Source organism: Hesperophylax consimilis, chromosome 23 (genome assembly GCF_061612785.1).
Source record: "Hesperophylax consimilis isolate HC1 chromosome 23, BYU_Hcon_1.0, whole genome shotgun sequence".
NCBI lineage: Eukaryota > Metazoa > Arthropoda > Insecta > Trichoptera > Limnephilidae > Hesperophylax > Hesperophylax consimilis.
Window position 1 is genome coordinate 12,236,637 of NC_142858.1, and position 20,405 is coordinate 12,257,041.

At 34.8% G+C, this 20,405-nt stretch overlaps 2 protein-coding genes across 3 annotated transcripts; one reads left to right on the forward strand and one right to left on the reverse strand.

Moving 5' to 3' along the window:
- Positions 1-5,548: 5,548 nt before the first annotated feature.
- LOC149412334 (lysophospholipid acyltransferase 5-like) lies at positions 5,549-12,615 on the reverse strand. The gene is made up of 2 exons (XM_089646191.1): positions 11,707-12,615; positions 5,549-11,294 (listed from the first exon to the last, which is right to left on the reverse strand). The coding sequence occupies exons 1-2, from the start codon at positions 12,509-12,511 to the stop codon at positions 10,708-10,710; spliced, it is 1,392 nt and encodes a 463-aa protein (XP_089502317.1). The 5' UTR covers positions 12,512-12,615; the 3' UTR covers positions 5,549-10,707.
- Positions 12,616-15,831: 3,216 nt separating this feature from the next.
- On the forward strand, positions 15,832-19,766 carry LOC149412335 (protein stunted-like). Of its 2 annotated transcripts, XM_089646209.1 has the most exons (4): positions 15,832-15,960; positions 17,732-17,862; positions 18,509-18,541; positions 19,646-19,766. In XM_089646209.1, exons 1-3 carry the CDS (start codon positions 15,932-15,934, stop codon positions 18,517-18,519), a joined length of 171 nt encoding a protein of 56 aa, XP_089502335.1. In that variant the 5' UTR covers positions 15,832-15,931; the 3' UTR covers positions 18,520-18,541; positions 19,646-19,766. The 2 variants fall into 2 exon arrangements, with proteins under 2 accessions (XP_089502335.1, XP_089502334.1); XM_089646208.1 differs by lacking the exon at positions 18,509-18,541.
- The last annotated feature ends 639 nt before the right edge of the window (positions 19,767-20,405 follow it).

The window sequence follows — 20,405 nt, forward strand, 5'->3', positions numbered from 1 at the left end:
ATCACCAATTTACATAATGAGTAAACATAAATTGTTCATACTTAGAGTACACATGCACAGTGTGTCTCGTCAATGGATGTAGGATTTAGAGCTCTATCAATATTTAGATATTAGTGTTGAATATCACTACGGAGGAAGGAAGAGAGAGGAAGAAGTAATACAATCATTTCCTAAGAGATTTTTGTGACTTCGGGGACAGAAGCCTGGGGTGCAGGGAGGAATTTCAAATTCACACGCCCATTTATCGCGGCACGTTTGCCAAGTGTTCTTCAAATTAGCAATAGATGGCGTTAATTAAAACATGAATATAATTTATACTTTGAATAGAACTGGTTGTGAAGTGCAGCAAACGAAATAAAAGAATATCTAATTTGAAAAATAATATTTTTCATACCAGGTGACATATATTAGATAATAAAATACGTTTTAATTTTTATTTGATTTATTTATGTAAATGTGGCGAGAGGCATCTAGCGGAATTAATAGAAACAATGAGATCAACATCACCTACCGACATTTGCAAATAACAATGTTACAACAACTGATAAGCCAGAGCTAAGCGATTGTGACTTCTAAAGTAACTCTTTTCAAAGCCCTCGCATAACATTGCTGTACAAAGAAGGCTGCCACGACAAATGCGTCAAAAACGTGTTAAAAAGCTATTTATTACAAAAAACACGAGGAAAGTAATGCCATCCCTAGTTTTTAACTTTCTCCCTTATGGTTTTTACAAAATTTCATACTGCATTTGATCATTTAATGATAACAATAGCACTTTATAGCTTATGAAGGAACAGTCTACTCATGCTGAGTGGTGAAATCATTCTGGCCTAGTAAGCCACACCCAATTTATCCCGGCTGAGTTTGTTTGATGTGATGTTCCCAGTTGCCTTAGTGCCATCATATAAAGCTGTTTAGAGACATTTGTTTTTGAAGACGCTTCAAAATTTGGTGAAAATGTTATCATATACAGCATTATCATTAAATAAATTTTTAGAACTCGTAGCCACCTTCTTATTAAGGTGATGCTTCTCAATGTACGATGCAACTGTTTCTCATGCTTTCCGCATTTCTCTTATTGCGCCAGAAGGTTGTTGCTCTGCTACTTCCTACTCATCCACTAACGGACTCCCCTACATGACTTCTTGCTGTTAACCACAATGCAACTTCGTAAGCTCTTCGGTGGTCTCTTGGTAACCCCTTCCTACGCCTTGTCAATCATCTTGAGTGATCTTTCCCAAACTCTCTGAGAGTGAGACTTGTCACTTCAGTCACTTCAAAACAACGCTCGAAGAGTATTTTAGTGGAAAGTTTTTTAAAGTTATAAATAACCTGCTGGTCCATAGGCTGGAGTAACGGTGTGGTGTTGCATCTATCTTCTTAATTTTATCCTTGTTCTTGAGGATAGTGCGATTTGTTGATGTAGACCGATTGAATGTGCTCCCTAGATCAACTACGCTCATACCTTGTTCTCTCTTTTCAATGATTTTACGTTTTATTTCTACAGTTACTTTTATTCTCTTGTGGCTGTCTTCTTTTGGTCTTTTCTTTAGGGACATTTTGGAATGGATAACTTTGCACAAAAAAAAATTACAAATAATATAATAATAGTGAACACAAGTCTTGAAAAACTGTGTCATAGCATAACGTGCTAGCGGAACGAGTGCTAACCAGAGACTGGCGCGGAAGTCCGGGCTCACAAGTGAGTGACGTGAAGATGGGACTTGCCCATTCTGCATCACTCGTTATGTGAAATATCGCTCGTTAAGGGAGCATTTTTTTCATCACCTGTTTTGCTCGTTATGTGAATTATTCGTTATGAGAGGTTCCACTGTATAGTGTAAAATAATACCTCAGACAGGGAGGGTTGACGTACAACATAACCGCAACTGTGGAATAAATTATTGTAATATAATTTAATATTTATATTTCAATTGAATGCAGAATCTGGCATACTGTCGCCCCAACTGCGATGGGTGAGATATTTTTTCCTATATTCCAATCTGTGCTTGTTTTATGTTCAAGAAGCCAAGGTTTTAACACTGAGGAATACTGTCTATCAAGTTTAGGGAATGCATTAAAAGTTAATTGTCCCATATAGCATTGCGATTAACATAGTTTGGGACTGGTCTTTTGGGTGTGTTGCATAGGGCTTATTACAATAGCATCTAATATAGTGGAGTCGCACATTCGAGACACATCGGCGTTTTTATAATATTCGCTCATGCATTAGCAATGTGTATTAACATTTTATAATATTTTTCCTCTGCTTTACATAATAATTTTTATATAAGATTATTTTCTGTAAACAAAAAAAAAACCTCACAGAGTGGTGACACAATTCAGCATTTAAGTTAGTACCTACTTAGTGTGAATTACTTTTCTAATGTCACCTCTTAAACTAGAAAAATACAGGAGTTTATAATATTTTAACTCCATTGTAAACTTAATTTTGCTGTGAAATGAGATCAAATGATTCTGGAATTAATTTTTTTGCTCCATGAGGCCAAATGGCGAAAAAGACACCGACATTGCGCCATCATACTTTAGGCACTGCAGAAGCTGTGTTGAGTGCCACTTTAAAAACTTTGCTAGCGCTGGCCATTGTGACTCTTTCCACTTGCATAAAAAGTACACCCTGGAATGCAAAATATCCAGTATGGGCAATCTCCGTGGCTGAGCAGTTAATACCCTTGACTCCAGGTGTCTAATTAATCCGGCACTCGAAAATAGATTAAATGTGATTTTTATGTGTTATATTATATTATTTTATATTACAAAGTGGTCAAAAAAGAAAGAAAAAAACTACTTAAAAAAAAAATTATTCTACAATACATCTATTTTTTATTGTATATATATTTAAAAATACATTGTTTTTTGGTTTGACTGAGGATTCACCTTCCACCCAGGGACATGGTCATCGACATCGGGTATATCTGCTGAGTTTCAGCTCGATTGGATGTCGGAATTCAAATAGATGTATTTAAAAAGGAAAAAAAGACGCAGTATGTGTACAAACAAAAAACCAATGAAGTATCGCCGGGTCCAACAGACCCTACCAGGCATAACAAGTGGTATAATTTCACCAGGCATTAGGAGGGTTAAATAGTTAAACAGACAAATCAGAACATTTTCGAAAAGGGATAAACAGTCATGAAAAGTGAGGAAAAAAAGGTATTTGGGTTTTTTTTTCGCTTGTATTTTTATTAAAGAGACATCAATGTATGTCAGATTAAAATAAGTTTTTTTAGGCGGTAAAAAAGGGAACAGACAAATTTAAGAAATTTAACAATTTAAGCTAAAAACAGAAAATAATGGTGTTAGCCCGATAATTACTTTTTTCCACTCATTTATTCAATTGTATGTATTTTTTATATTTCTTTGGGAAAAGAGTGTTGAAAACCGGGCATAACAATGAGTAAAGCTTAAAACAATAAAAAATATATTTTATTAACAAATCTGAACTAGGTTTATGATCGTAACAGCAACTGAACATGCTGCGATTGTGAGTTATGCACGTAAGTGTAATATTTATTTCTAATTATATGTGATATTGTTTTCTCAATTTTTTTAAAATCCGCTGATATAATGGTACCTATCTGTACACTATGATGCATAAGGATGCTTTGCTGATTTAACTAACTGCTGATATGTGTGCATTTCGTACCACTTGTTTAGCTAGGTACTAAGCATACTAAACTAAGGGAAGGGGTATTTTGAAAGCTAATCTAAAAAGAATAATATTTGTGGCTTTGTTTATATATATCTACAGTTTCATTCTGATATTGATGAAATTTTGCACACTTGACCTTCAAAACAAGAGGAAGGTCACTGTCTAATGACCTTTCAAAAGATCCTCTCCACCCGTTAGAGCAGCATAAAGCCCGGGAAACTTCAGCCAGTTCAGTATGTAATGAAAATAATAGTACAAAGGTCATATTATAAGAAGTATCAGCTATATACATACACATTGGCTTATACTTTCCAAGTTTTCCGATTTGTCATGGAACACTTAACTTCTCAAGGGTCAAAGTATTTAATTTAAATCCATTGAGCACCAGCATTTCCTAAATGGTAATCTGACATACATTTTGTTGGCGGTATTTTACTCTCGGCACACCACGGAGGTATTATTCCGCATTCTAAAGATGAAATCATGTCGAAATCACCCTTGTTAGAGATTGGTGCCTAAAGAGAAAAGACTTAATGTAGGTGTCTACCCACATTTTATTTACTTCTTTACATGACACATAGCAGCACATATTTTTCTATTTTAAAATTCCATAAGCATGCAATCATTAAAAAAAAATTACGATGCTCATAAGTGTCATAGATATAAAAATAGATAAAAATTATCCAAGAATAATATACGCAGTAGATAGGAAATATTATTGTAAACTTATGATATCACTAACCGTTTCCGAAATATGTACAAGGACATTGACCTTCTATCTGTGACCCTAATTCATGAATTAACTGAATAAAATTAACAGAATTTCGTTTTTTTTTTAATTTTGATGAATGGTATTGATTAACTGCTTATCTTTCAACTAATTTTACCACATAAAAAGTCTGTGAGAATAGAATACAAATAATTCTCCTGCCATAATATAAACCGGCTTCTTCATCAACATACGTCTTCTCATCCTCGCTCTTCTACTACGAACTTACCAACTGAAGCACAATCCCACCTTTAAGCATTATTTGGTTCACTCAATTGTACCTTTCATTCAAGATTTATTTGTGAATTTTTCTCTGGCCATGTCTATACAATAGTTTATCTATGTTATTCTGTTTCTATACTAACATGAACATCTTTAATCACACATAATTAATTAGCGAGCAAATAGGGGCACCAACGGGAGCTGTTGGTCAATAATAGTTAATATTAACAAGCCAGTTTGTTCAAAATGCAAAGTTAGTTTTTTAAAAATGAATAATATTATGATAGCATGGGCATACTGCATTAACAATCTTAACATAAACCCATGTCAGAAGCTAATCTGCATTAATTATTTATCAATATGCAATCATTACCTGGGCGAAGCAAATGGATTAACTTAAAATTTATGATAACAATAATAATCTTTTAATTCTTGTCGCTTAAAATGATATGAAAAAAATTATATTCATTAACATCAGTTGGTAACTGTATTTTTTTACAGTTTTGAAATATATCATTTCACTTCAAGTGGAGTAAATGCTTTATGATTTTACACATGCTTCTAAATAATGTGTAAACTTATCCCATTCTTATAAAAGTTAGTTATTTAAAGGAAGCTGCCTAACCATGTCCTTACAAACTTTTAAAAGATCACGCTAAAGAGCGATAAGGTTAAGATTATTATGGACCACCAATGGTTCAAAATAAAATTCATTAGGCTTTAACAACAGTAAAAATTGTATTAAGTAAACGATGCAGCAATTTTCGTATTTTCGCTAGCAAACCATTTTTAATATCGCGACAATCGCTAAACAACATTTGAGGGAGACAAATGAAAGAGTGAATATTTTAAGGCTATGGGGAACATATTATTAAAACAATCGGTTCACTTCAATCTAATTTAATACACAAGAAAAATGCTTAACATATTTTAGATAAAATTGTAAACTTTCTAATATTGACATGTAATCAAGTTTTCTACTAAAATTAGCACTATTCTCTGGAAGAAGGGTTTATGGCTCTACATAGAGTTAAAATAATTCAATTTCTACGTTAATGCTGGTGTTGAGAAAATGAGCTAGTCTGGTACATCATGATCATAATTTAGAGAATATAAATGGAGGTATTTGCCCATTTAAAATTGTGTAATTTTGTTTTGTCCTAAGTTTTATTTAGAATAATAATACTATAATAGATCAATTGCGACAGGTATTTCATCTTGGTGTTTTGTTATATTTAGTGAATTGCGTGGTCTATAGATATCAATATGTCTAAGGTAACAAATCTTTAAAGAAAAGATCATAAATTAAGTTTAAGATGTAAATATTACCTAATTATAATTCACTTCTAGCTATGCAAATCATTCTAAGTGTTGTCTATCGTGTAGCAATGAGTCATTCATGAACGAGCTGCACAAACAAGCTAGCTCTTTTTGATAAGCAGTATTCGTACGACTCCCTGGAAACAGTAACAAGGCTTAATTGAACGGTTACTGTTTTTTATCAGGAGATATTTTAGAAAAATAGCTACAATAAAATTATCCTAGTATTAAATGTTATTATGAGACATACGCAGAGACATGGACATATGTACCTACATCTACTAACTACCTAGCATCTTATTTGTCTCATGGTACGAGATGACATACCGGTACTAAGAGTCGTACGATCATTCAAATGCTTATGCTGGGAGCCATAATGGTGAAGCCATATCGGGGGAGCCGTATCAGGCGAGCACAGTATTCTCATTGCTCGTACGATCTCAGCCTCTTTGACTGTTCAATTGAGCCTTTGCTTAACTAAGTCAACTCTTTTAGCCATACGAAAATATTGAGTTGGTAGCATGGCTCCCGCTCTTAATAAAAAAGAGTCATGACCTATCGCTACTATGGTACTTTATATTCTGGTATGTCGTTGATAAATTCGCTAATATAAATTTTTTTTTATTTCTTCTCTAATTATTTCATAATAATATATTACAGCCAGTTTATTATCGCCGGAATGCAAAAGTAAAAAAACAGAATTTGTAAATGCATTTTTTCTATTTATGTTTATTTATATGTGTGTATTATGTACAATATTCAAAACCAGGTGGTAAAAGTTAAAGCTAGGGAGCTAAAGTTAGGGAGGCTCGTATTGGCTCCATAAATTTCTTTCGCTTATGAAAAATGTTGTCCAATTTGAATTAATTGAATTGTAAAGGGATTATCTGATATTGGTTCAAAACAGAGCTTTTATTGGTATGTTACAACGTATGACCGAAGAGAGTACCTACTTTTAATTACTTAATACCTATTACTAAATAGGCTTGAATGGTATAATATCGCATTTCGTTTCATAAGTTTGGAACAGCTATTGCACACCATTAATACATTAGGAAAATTTTATCACTAGCTTATAATATATAGTAGGTACATAATCAGAAGAAGATAAATTCTAATTAAAGAATCTATCAAAAATATGCACAAGAAATAAAAAAATTTAACAATACATTATTTTTTTTTTTTGATAAATTAACAAATTTAGTAATGATTCTTTTGAAGTAAGTCATTCAAAAATTATCTGCAAAAAAGCAAGCTACTGGCAGATGGTTTTGTTATGACATGAGGTAGGTAACAAAACTTCTTGGATCATTATATTAGAAACCAAATGAAAACTCGAAAATTAGTTTGATCTCAAGTAGCTTTAAAAAATCCCTAAGTCGTTTTACAAACCAATTAATTTCATCATACAAAACCAAAATGTTCACTCTTACAAGCAATTATTTTTAATGTTGATTACTTACTACAAGTTGTTTCATCAAAGATAATAATGAAGTTATGTGAAAGACCTTTTCAAGTTTTATTATTATACAGGTTCTGTGAAACAACCGGCTCATGGTGAAATATTAACAGAACTTTCGTACAACTTGATGAATTGTTCAAATTCTTTGAAGCAACCCGTCATAGGAGATGTTTACTTAGCAAACTTGATTTACGCCTATTAGAATAACATATATTATATATCAATAAAGGAATCAAATACTTTAGAATATCATTGGATAAGAAATGCCTATATTATATTAAATTGGTTTATCTATAATTTGGTTAAAGGTTGTGCATGTTAGAACATTTTCAATGAGGACGGAAAGTTGAGAGTGTACTTTAGTTTATCAGTTTAGATTACTTAGCCCTTACTTTTATAGTAAATCCTTGCAAACCACACAGTGCTAAATTAATTTGAATTTATTATTATTATTGTGAATATTGCTGATGCTAAACCTACAAAACAATACTTTAATTAATAATTTACGTAAGTCCATTTTTTTACAAATTGAGATATGAATACTACCTATTGACATTTTTTTAAAATATGTATATATCAATATGAAATCGTCTGTGTGTACGGTAATTAAAAATCGTATAAAGTAAATAAATAAAATGAACACAGAAATAAATTAATATGTAGATAAGAAATTTTTATTTACATATTAAATTTAGGGTATTCTTCCGATTTATTTGCAATTCTTATTTCGATCAATGAATCTTAGAATTCTTCATAATAAAAACATATTTATAGTACAAATTGTACTACCTCTAACTTTTATGTTACAACAAAACGAAACAAAAACATTATAATACATATTAACCTGTTAACCGGGCGGGACGTATAAATATGTCAAACGTAAACAGTATCGGGTACGGGTAGGACATATAAATACGTCCTTGAAATATATGTTGTGCCCTGCAACGAGCGGGACGTATATTTCCGAGCATAACACACGGAAATTAAGTTTTTAATTTTTTAAACTCAATGTTCCTCTTTTATCTGTGTGCTTTTGTTTATTGTTCTGTAATTATAATCTTTTTTATATTTTTTGTAATCTTTATAATTGTTTGTCAAGTTTCTATTTTTTTAATTAGATGTTATCTTTTTTATAATGCATAAATGAAAAAAAATAATAATTTGAAATCACGTCCTCCGGGCGTGACGTACTGATACGTCCTAGTGAAGGAGTTCGCGCCCGTTATATGCTGCGTAATTCAAAACGGAATTACCCGGTTAACAGGTTAACTTACTTATCCAAAAAAGTAGTTCCAAATTGTAACTAGTTAAAAAAATCATTTTTTTGTTTATCATGTAAAGTTTTCTAGGAGGATTTTGTTCATTTACTAATTAAGGTGGTGATATATAAATGAAAAACTGTAAAAAAAGTAGTTTAGCCAATGCAATGTACTGAAAAAAAAGACATAAAAAACAAGGCTATATCCACCAAAATTAGGAATAAATAATCCAGCATGAAACATAGATTGAAGAAATCGCAAAAGGCATTCGCATAAAAATTAGTACTAAAGACGCTCACTGTTGAAAATAAAGAAGAAGACAAAATTTAAAATATGTATTACAGGTTGATTAAATATTTTGGCAAGATGAAATGCAATAACAATTGGTCAAAAGTGGGAGAAACCTACTAATTGAGATGGTGAAATAGTAATCAATGCGACGCCATAACTCTGTCCATAATATTATCTAGCGAAGAGTTCAAAGCTGTAACTATTTCTAGCCAAGACAGTCATTAAAAGGGTTATCATTGTTGTCAAAAGTGCTGTTATTGTTCAGTCAAATGATAAGGTTAGAAAAGTGACTAATCCTTACAACTCGATTCAGCAGTGCTCCATTCGTCTTTCAAATATGTATAGTTCTATTTTGCTCTACTAATCTACTTTCTACTAATCCAGCCAACCCTGCGGTAATAATTTTAGTCCCTCTGGCAAGATAAGAATAATTATCACTTATCAGTCCCCCTAAAGTCTAGTTCTTAAATCTTATTTGGTAATCAAACACTACTTACATTCCCTCAGTTATCAGTATAAAATCTAGTTATGTTGTAACTAGTAATGCAACCATTCGTACTGTTATTGATTTATAATTAGAGAACATACTTCGTTGCAATAATCGACAGTAAATAATATTACAATGCTGAGGATGGGTTGTTTCAGAGGATTTTAATAATTCTTCAAATTTAATTTTTAAGTTCAGTGAAAGATTTTTTCAAGTTCTGTTATTATTTCAGTTCTGTCAAGCAACTAGCCTATAATGATATAATAACAGAACCCGAGAATAAATGTTTAAATTGGATAAATTGTTTGAATTCTGTGTAACAACCCATCCTAAGTGTTGCAATATCATGAATAAGAACTTTGTAATATTCTGGTTCGTTCAAATTATATCTTGTTACTCAATTTACTGAAAAACTTTTAAATACATTATTAGATTCTTGCGCCATTCCACAAGAACATTAAAATAGATCTTTGAGAAGAAACAATACATCCCGCATGAGAATATTAAAGTTTAGAAGTTAATGACTTTTAAATAGTTTAAATAATGGTACAGACAATCACCGATTCCATATAACCGTATAACTTGCAGTTTTGATGTGCTAGAATTCTAATTGTTGCATCACTAGCAAAGCATTCACCACACAATACTATGAAGTAATTCTCAACTATAATGTGTGTGGATATATTATGTACTGTAATAGAAACACAGGGAGATTATGATGGTATGATAGAGCAAAGGTCAAATCTTCATTCATTATGCTTAAGTATACATACTAACAAGGCAGCTAAATGTGTACATTGGAACCTTATAATCAAATGCATGACTCCTATTTTAAATCCTACATTCTATCATTGTATTCAGTAAATTGATAAAGAAATATTCTTTATGTAAAACAAACCTCAAATAACATTGGCTTGATAGAATGACAAATAATTTGATCATCAATGGCTTAAAAATAGTGACAGAAACCACTATCTCAAATTCCATAGTTCAACTAAAATGCAAGAAACTGTCACGGTAGAAAGAGACCGTTATAATTTATAGTACACATACTACTTTAAAAGCAAATTTACTTAAAAAATCACACAAATTATAAGATTTTTATGTATATTTTGAAATACAAAGCCTCAAATTTCAATTTGACCACTTTGGCATTGCTGTATGGCTTAGTCCACTAGGTCAAAAGGAAAACTCTGCACATCCTCAAAAGAAATAAAGTTTAGTTCAACGAGATGCAGTGACGGGTTTAGTGGGCTTAAATAAAGCACGAGCAATTGGCTTGTACAGAATAGGCCACGGGAAGAACAAGATGAATCCGGAGAAGTAGAGAGATTTGTATACCGGCCACCACTTGTCGAAGCTCAAGAGAGAGAATGGAATTAGGCAAAAGGCTAAGAATACGGTAACGTAAAGTTTCAAAATTACATATGAAACTATTTTGACTACATTGTTTTGCATGAACTTGGTGAAAGCTTCATTCTTATTCAAGATACTTTCTAGTTCCCTCTCCATGAACATGATAGAAAACTCTAAATAGAAAGTCATGTAGTAGCCGCTGTGCAGACCGTGCCACAAGGCCAGGAACAGCAACGTGATGGCTTGGCTGGCGTGGCGGTTTCCCAGGAAAGCCATCCTTTTGTAGACGTACTGCGCCACCCAAGCATTAGTATTCAAGTTGAAACTCTCAATGTAGTGTCCAAACTTGGTGACACCCTCGTATATACCCAGCTCAATATTTCGGCAGCCGTCCCACTTAGCGATTTTGTCTTCGCCGGATCCATTGTATGCAATTCCAAAAGTAATGCAAGCACCTGCAATTAATTATAACAGCATTAATCAAAACTTATTATGATAATAAGGTCTAAAAAGCACCATTAATAGAACTACTACGGTTTTAATTATCAACGAAATGGATATGCTAATCAATGAATAGAATTTTCATAAATACTAATTTATAAGACAATAGAAACTCTACTAAAACAGCAAATCATCAGGCAACTCTTGTAAGGTAGATTAGAATAAATGTCAAAATGAAGGTTGTAATACAGCTGGTGTTTTGTGCCTTGTATTCTACAATAGTGTATTGAAACTTGTTTTCTACAATTGCATACACTTTCGCATTTTATTTTTATTTTTATCTATCTTCATTAAAACTTATTTGAATGCTTGCATAAAATTAATATGTTGCATGGCTACATTATCAAAATTTAAAAAATGACATACCTTCGGTAAGTAACCAGCAAGAAACATATTTAGACAAAAATATCTTTCCCCAAATTCCCAAGATGAAATGTTTGCGTATAAATGAAGATTGTTGAAAGGCGTCTGTCAGGAAGTAGTCATTGGGAAAGTAGGAGGTGCCGAGTTGGTAGAGCAGCATGTAGCACATCCCCACGGCGAACCTCTTGAGGCCGGCAGATAGGCAGGTGGGTTTGGCGTCGTTCTCCAGCTTGCCCTCCACGAAGCTCTTCAGGCGGTTCATGGAGAATTGCGGGCCCACCAGATAGCTGGCGGGGAAGAACACGTGTGCAGCGATCTCCAGCGGCGTTAGCTTGGCACGCAGGGCTGTGATCTTGTTGCTGCTCGATAACTTGTCAAAGTCTTGGGAACCGTCCCAAGCGTCAAAGCATAATCCAATTAAACGCAATACCAACACGCAGTGCGGCATCGTCCATTTTATATCATAGTCTCCGGTCTCAGTCAACCAGTACCCGACCAGAAGGTACGAGATGTGGAAGAAGAAATTTATTAGGACTGTACTTTTGGATGGACCGAAGATCTTATAAGTGACGTAAGTGAAAACCACGGCCAATACGCTGTGGAAAACGTCGATTCCGAAGTTGAAGACACCGATTCCAAAGCCACAAACGGCGAAGAAAGTGTTCTGCACCGTTGGACTCTTGTCATGTAATACCGATCGGTAGATCCACGCCATGGGATACGCGATAATTAGCGAGAACAGCAATCGGAATGCTGGTTCCGATGATCCGACGATATCGGCTAAGTACTTCATTAAATTAAAATCCATCGCGAAACAACAATGTTCAACAAATAAAATATAACAAATCACAATAGAAGAAGGTAAGTCGCGATTCCCGTAGAAATTAGAAATAACTATCTGACAATCTGACGTACGCCGAACATAGAACCACCGGGTAGAAAGATGAACAACTTGCGCATTTGAAGTCGAAGTAGAGATGGTAGATATTCCTGTCCCAGTTACTTTGTTGTCCCTGGAACCGTCGATATACCCGTGATATGTCCCTAGGTATATACATGACTTGAATTCACAGAAAGACCAAAGCGAACACGTGCTCCAGCATTTGTCTCTGTGATTTTACACGCAGATGGAGGCGGCAGTTCGAATTATTAGACCTTAAGTATTTACTGAATAGTTTCACCGGTCCCGCAATAAAAAAATAAAAAGCCAACTTGGAAATACACCCATTAGTCGGCAGATTTAGCTCTATACCCTCATCAAGTCGTAATCCGAAATGGGTGTATCGTTAAGCCAGCGACCCGGCAATAAAAAAAAACCTTCGCCCAAGGCTAGGCTAAATTGTAATTGTTCGAAGGTCTTTTGTACAAATGTCATTTTAGCATCTTTTAAAATAATAATAACGACTACGGTGAGAATGCCGATGCCAGCGCCACGGACTCAAACAGCGTACCGAATTGGTGTAAAGCGGAACCACTTTAGTTCCAGCACCCCACGACAGGTGCGCTATGGTCGCCGGATTGCGCAGCTCAACACATTCCGCAACCAAGACAGTCAAGAGTACCCAGTCAGAGAGTGATCATCTCGCCCGCCCCTTGGGGCGGTCGCCGAGGAAGCTGCCCTCTCGGCAGTTCTCATCTCGCCTCAACAGCTGAAGACAGATTCCGCAACCAACAGTTGATTTTTTTTGGCACCCGACAGTCATCATCTCGCCTCCCCTTTGGGCGGCCGCCGAGGCGCCTCCGCCCAGGAGGCTGCCCTCTCGGTGGTCAAGATCTCGCCTAGTTCTCGACAGTTCACATTTCCGCACTTGACAGTCATCATCTTGGGAGTCATCATCCCGCCCTCCCCCTTTGAGCGGCGCCGAGGCTCTGCCGACCAGGAAACTGCCCTAGCAGAAGTTACCGTCTCGCCTCCGCCGAGAAACTTTCTGCTCTCCCCCCTTGGAGCGGCGCTGAGGCGCTTCCGACCAGGGAGCTGCCCTAGCAGGAGTTACCGTCTCGCCTCCGCCGAGAAACTTCCTGTTCTCCCCCTTGGAGCGGCGCCGAGGATCTTCCTACCAGGACGCTCTGCCCTCTCAGGAGTCGCTGCCTGCCGACTCCGCCCTTCGGAGCCTTGGCCCAGGCTGAACTACTTCCGCCCTTCGGATCCAACCCAAGTTGCCGCTTGTGTGTGTCGGTGATAAGTGCGAACGTGGAGATCCGCGGCTCCAGATAAGAACTATAATTTACGACTAGTATTACGCCTAGATTAAGACTAACCCTTCTTTATACATTTTTGTTTTAAATAAATTTTTAAGAGTGTTTTGTAACTAAGTAACTTCTTTTTTTTTTTGTACTCGTTCCTCCTTATCTTTTACATGAATAATATTAATTATTAACTTCCCTTAAGTAGAGTTAGAACACCCGCTCTGCGGCCCGATATATACCTAAACTTAAAAAGCCCTAGACGGAGGTAGTCGAGAACAATTTGAAGCCACTGGGTGAGGGGAAAGATGTACGAAAAATGCCAAAATCTACCTAATTATTTTAATTACCTATTCCATTCCTTGTATCTTCGAATAACAAAAAAAAATCGTTTAAAAGCTGTTTAACTGCATTGTAAGAAATAAAAGTATAATACTTCACTATCTACTACTTTGCATACAAATCATTAAAATGTTTGTCATACAAGATGGCTGTCAGACAATTTCCTCTCATTCTAGATATGGCTTCAGTGCCATTCATACAAAATCGAACTATATTCTGTTTTGTTTTTTTTTCATATTCTAGATTCTTATATTCCATTGAGTGGTGAATCATTTAGATTTACTGAATTTAAAATAATGTTCTTTGTACAAATAGAATGGCGTCATTGCGCCTCACAATTCTTACCTCATATGGGTGTTTAAAATGTTACCTGGCTATTATAGACTTAAAAGCCTTATGTTTTCTCGGCAGGGAAATTTTTTTTACCTAAAAACCCTACTAAAATTGCATGTATGTATCATAGTCTTCAGCTTCAGCATCACCAGCAGCCGACCGTGGCTATTTACTACATACATGTCTGTCTGTGTTATGTTGGGATCGGGGCGGAAATTCAGATGCGCCTTTTTAAAGGGAATTCCTCCGCATTCGCCTGTGGAGATATATTTCAAATCGTAGAAAACTATACTCGAGGAAACGGCGGCCAACTTGAAACAGAAGCGACCTTTAGTAACGTTGGTATAAGATGTTTTGCATTTTGAGGTGTGTAGGTGTGTGTGTCTGTTTTTATATTGATATAATCTTATGGGAAGATAGATAATAAACATATTTACATAACAAATATTAAACATTATATTAATAGATATATAAAAATAACATATTTTGGAAGGAAGTCGGGAGATTGGGAAATATCTACTGCTCGTTACTTATTCATCCGCATCTGGATCTGAGTCAGATCAGGTATAGTCGTGGTCCATCAGGATATCTTTAAGTAGTCTGTGTGTGTACCTAAAGATAAAATCGCAAGGGGAATTGTATTGTCCGATGTCTCGTATGAGTTTATTTTTACTAAGTCCGAGTGATTTGTAAAAACGTTCAGTCACTATGTTCTGTCCAGGGCTTATTAGGACCATGGATATATCAAATACCTCGGCTTGATTGGAATTTGAATGTCGAGCTTAGCACCTAGTCCGTATAATACAGATCGAAAGCAAATATATTTACCATCATTAACGTTACCGCGAACCCAAAAGGGCCGGACAGAGGTGAGGGGGAAATGTATGAAAAATGGCAAAACCTACTTAATTTTTATTTAAAGACATATCCCATTCCCTGTCTAATCAAATACCCATAAAAAACATTTGCCGTTTTAATTGCATTAACAATCCAACGATGAAATAAAAATTGTACATAATATACCACTTTGCATACAAATCAGTTCAAAAGTTAGTCATACAAGATGGCTGCCAGACAATTTCCCCTCAACTTAAATTTGGCTTCAATGCCAATCATACAAAATCGCACTAATGCTTTGTCCATGGCTTCTTAGGTCCATGTTCACAACGCACTAAAATTTTTTTTTTAATTATTGGGAATTAAAAGCTGGCAGCACTGACGACGTAAATAATTTTTCGAACAATATTTTAATTTTAGCAACTAGGAAGATCTGGCAAGACCATTATTGGATTACGCAAGGAGGCGGTCACTTTGTCAACTTTTATCACATTTAATTTATTCCCAAAAATTTAAATTAAAACTTTCCACAATGAGTGCGTGGAGACAAGCTGGATTAACGTGAGAACATTTTTCATATATAACCCGTTTTTTCACATTCATCAAATATCACGTGTGAGCTGCAAACGCCACAATTTAATTCAACAAATCTTTTTTTCGCAATATTTAAAAATAGTTTAAGTTATAAAATACGTTTTATCATTATTCCGATTTGGTGCAAATATATTTTAAATGAAATCAGTTTCATTGGCAAAAACGATTTAAATTTCATTAATTCTTATGTAATTTTGATAACCTCTCTCTGAACTTTTATTTTCCTTGCACGAATTTAATTTCCTTTTCAAATTAAAATATTTTACACTAATAACTATTCCAGGAACTAAAACATGTACCCCCTAACTGTGCTCATAATTCTTTTTGCATGCAATTGGTATCTATATGTTGTGAATGCTGAATGCAATGAAGAATTTTTTAAATTCCTCAAAGTAAACTAATTGCCTTCCCCAGTTTAAAAAAATAAACAATAACCATTTGTAGTTTACCCAAGGTTTATACTGTTTACAACATTCTTTGGCAAGAACTTGAAACAAAACATTGATTATGTAACATTATTTTCATTGTCAGGTATATAAGATTGCAAGCTGTTTTTAAATACTATGCTGTATTTTTAATAATACAATAATAAGAACACAACAAAATATCATAGATAATCCAATTCTGGGTATATGCTTAATTGGAACGTCGAGCTCCCGTGACCTAATAACTCTGTGGGGTGCTGAGGGAACAGAATGTGTTGTCAAATTTGAAACGCCGGTGCTCAACGATACAAATTTTTCGTTTCCTACGGGTACTTTTGGCATTTCAGAAGTTGATAATACTTGTAATTATATTATTACTCATATAACATAATACAAAATTGTTGGTTGTGTAATCTCTTGATGTTACACTGTCCCTAAATTGGAAAGCGAATGTAAGAAATTAATTTTAAAACCAAAAGTTTTCCTTTTCTTTAGGATGCCGTTTGACCGCTCTAGATGACTATTTTTTAATGCTCGGAAGCGTTACGATGACTAGCCACACATAGCGTTATAAAACATGAGAGTACCTGGGACATTACAATGGAGCCTGTGCTCTGACAGAAGACGAATATCTTCTTGGGAGAGAGGGGTGACACCTGATGGTTAACAAACGTAACAATTTTATAAAAAAATATATGAATTAGTGTTCTGAGCACTCAAGACCTCAGTATCGATTCTCTGTGATTGGTTAGGTTTTTTTTTAATAAATTTGGTAGGTAACAATAATCTACAGTTGATATGTATTACAGAACTTATGACTTTTAGAATTAAACAACCAAAGAAAGTCAAATAAATTAAAATATCACATGACTTAAATAACATAAGTAATTATTTCCCCAGAAATAAAGAAGGAATAAAGTAATCAATCTCATTTTTGAACATTGTAGCAAAACTTGCTTTCCCACTTGTAATATAGTACTTAGTAATAGTAGTTTCCCACTTATAATATATATAACTTTTGTATGCTTTGAGCTCGAGACTGCATTCCAAACCTGTTTCATGCATGTTTTCTTGAGACTGCATTCCAAATCCATAACACAATTGGCCACAATGTTTGAAAACCTATCCCTAGAGTAACTAACAAAAGTTTAGAAATATTTTTAGTCAAAGATAACAATCTGACGTAAAGTGTTTAAACTCATCACTTGATGAGATTGAATCTATTTAGGTCATTTAGATAGTTAAAAAAAAACAACTAACTCATTACCGTCAGGACCAGGAAAGTATAATAATGAACCTGATTGAATTTGCAGTTACATCAACTATTCTACCATCGCCGCCAAGGTGTTGCGTAAGTCCCTGAAAGTAGAGCTCAGGTTGGACGCCGCCAAGCGAGATGTCACCGCCATCAGGTTCACCAAGTGGGAAAATGGCGCAGCAGTCAGTTAGTACATATTCTTAATAATTCTTGTTGAATAGTCTAAACCGATTTAAGCAGACTTTATGGCTATACTACTAGTGGTTCACCGGTGGAGACTTGAGCAGTTAACACTAGCTTGAGCGGCTAGTGGATGCTAATGTAAGGCCTCTCATCATCAACATAAACCGGATGCAGTAGGAATGTGTGATTCGAAAGTTCCATTCCATATATTTCTATTGTGAGGGTACAAGGGTCGGTGAGACGTGAAAGCGGTTTTGTTTACTTCCACATACATTTGCTAACCTCTCGACATGTTAGACAGCATTGTAGTACAAAATTACACCCCAAAATAAGTTTATTAACTCTTAAGAACAATGCATTGTGTACTTTTAAATAAAATAAAATAAAATTAAAAATAATTATTTAAGAACAAATAACACTGCGCATTAGTGACATCATACCAGAATGTGTCGATAAAGAATAATGATTCTTGTTGAGGGAACAAGAAGAATTGTGTGAGATAGCAAAATAGCCTGAGTGTTTGTCGGAACCAAGGCGGCAAACTCCCAGCAATAAAAAATATTATGACAAGATTCTGCTATCCGAAATATACATTGCTGGCAACCATGGATATTTTTTTTATTTATACCTGTTTTTGTTTAATTTACAGGCAAGGTCTAAAGAAATAATAATTTTATAAAACGTGAGTAAAGAAAGGATAATGCACGTTTAATGTCTGCACTGAAATAACAGATTGAATGTTTAAGAGTGCAACAGAAAAATTCTATTAACTAATCCATATGGGTATATAGATTATAAATAACACATTCCATCTAGATAATACAAGTCATAATATAAAACACTTCTAATGAACACAGTGAAACCATATTCCACAGAAGTTTTCGTTGTGATGGTGTTATACTTTGCATTTCAAAAAAAAAACATTTAAGTTAGTATATCTACATTTAAAACTGAAAGTAAGTACATATTATATTTGTGTGTCCCCCGAATGCACTCCATAATTAATGTGTGAAAATGTATTGCCACAAACATAAAACATGTGTTTGTGACATACATATATGCCCGTGTGTACCACAATTAATTAATTAAAAATAATTTATCGACAACTTTTGCGGCACGTTCCAGAGTGGAATCAGTATCTTTAAATTCTCCGAATAGCCCTAGTGAAAACAACCATTCAAATTAGAAATGTTGCTTGAAATGGCTTTAGCCGTGTTTGGTGACCAGATATGACTACCTAGGTACTTCCCTACCTTCCTCTCACCCGTTCCCCACTACCTACAGCCTCACAACATACCCGATTTTGGATGCCATAGTCTCACTGGCTCCAGATGGTTGGGAGCAGGTGGGACTCTTGGTATTCACACAAAAAAATAAATACACTAGATATTATACAGGACTTTAGGAGACATACCTGACATACCTTATTTGGAGTAAAAATATTAATTAAATTTTGGGCTCCTGGAAAAAAATGTTGTTATGGTTTTTTTCAAACACAAAAACAAATATTCTTTCCTTTATAAAAACCGGTCACTCAGCCGAGAAACTGACGACCCCCCACCCCGACCCTAATTGTCTTAACTAACTGGCCCTAACCTTCCGATTTCTTATGTTTTTTGGTGAAAATATATAAAAAGTCACCAGAGACCAAAATGCTATCTACATATTTGACTCCAAATAAGGTCAGGAATCACTGAAAAGTAAGTTAGGTATGTCTCATAACAATCTGTATAGTATTCATTTTTGTAATTATGCAATCTAACAATGTGTTTTTTTTACTTTACAGAACAAACGTCCGAACGAGCTTTATGATTACCCAAATTCGCAATTGATATATGATGACTACCAAATATTATTACTTGTTGCAGATACCACTTAATTAAAATAAATAGATGACATTTAAAATACTCCTTGTCCTAATTTACTATCAAAGCTATGAAACAATTCTCCCTATCCACACCACAATCTGTTTTCAGCCAGTATTGTGTTTCTCATTGCGATTCTTTTTTGCTAACTTTGAAACTATATATGAGTCGTGTAATTTCTATACCCGCTATATCAACTTTCATTGATTTGGAGAAAACCGCAAAAAACTGTCACATCTCTAGCGTACATAAGTAAATGCATTAAATTTTTTTATATATTTTTTTTTAGTGAATACCTCACAAGAGTCCCAACTGCTCCCGTCTGGAGCCAGTGAGACTATGGCATCCCCAATTGGGGGATGTTGTGAGGCTGAAGGTAAGTGGGGAAGGGAAAGATGAAGGTGGGGAAGTACCTGGCTCTTCAGATCTAGTCACTAAATACGGCTAAAGCCATTTGGAGCAACGTTTAAATTCTGAATGGTGGTCTTACACCAGGGCGATACTGGTAGTATCTTCCACTCTGGAACGTGCCGCAAATATACTATATATTATTTTAATTAATTAATTGTGAAATAACACAAATTAATCAAATAAAATTTATTTGCGCACGCCGGGTTCGAACCCGCGACCTTCGGAATGGCAGTCCAATGCGTTACCACTGGACTATGCCGGCCGTCGAAT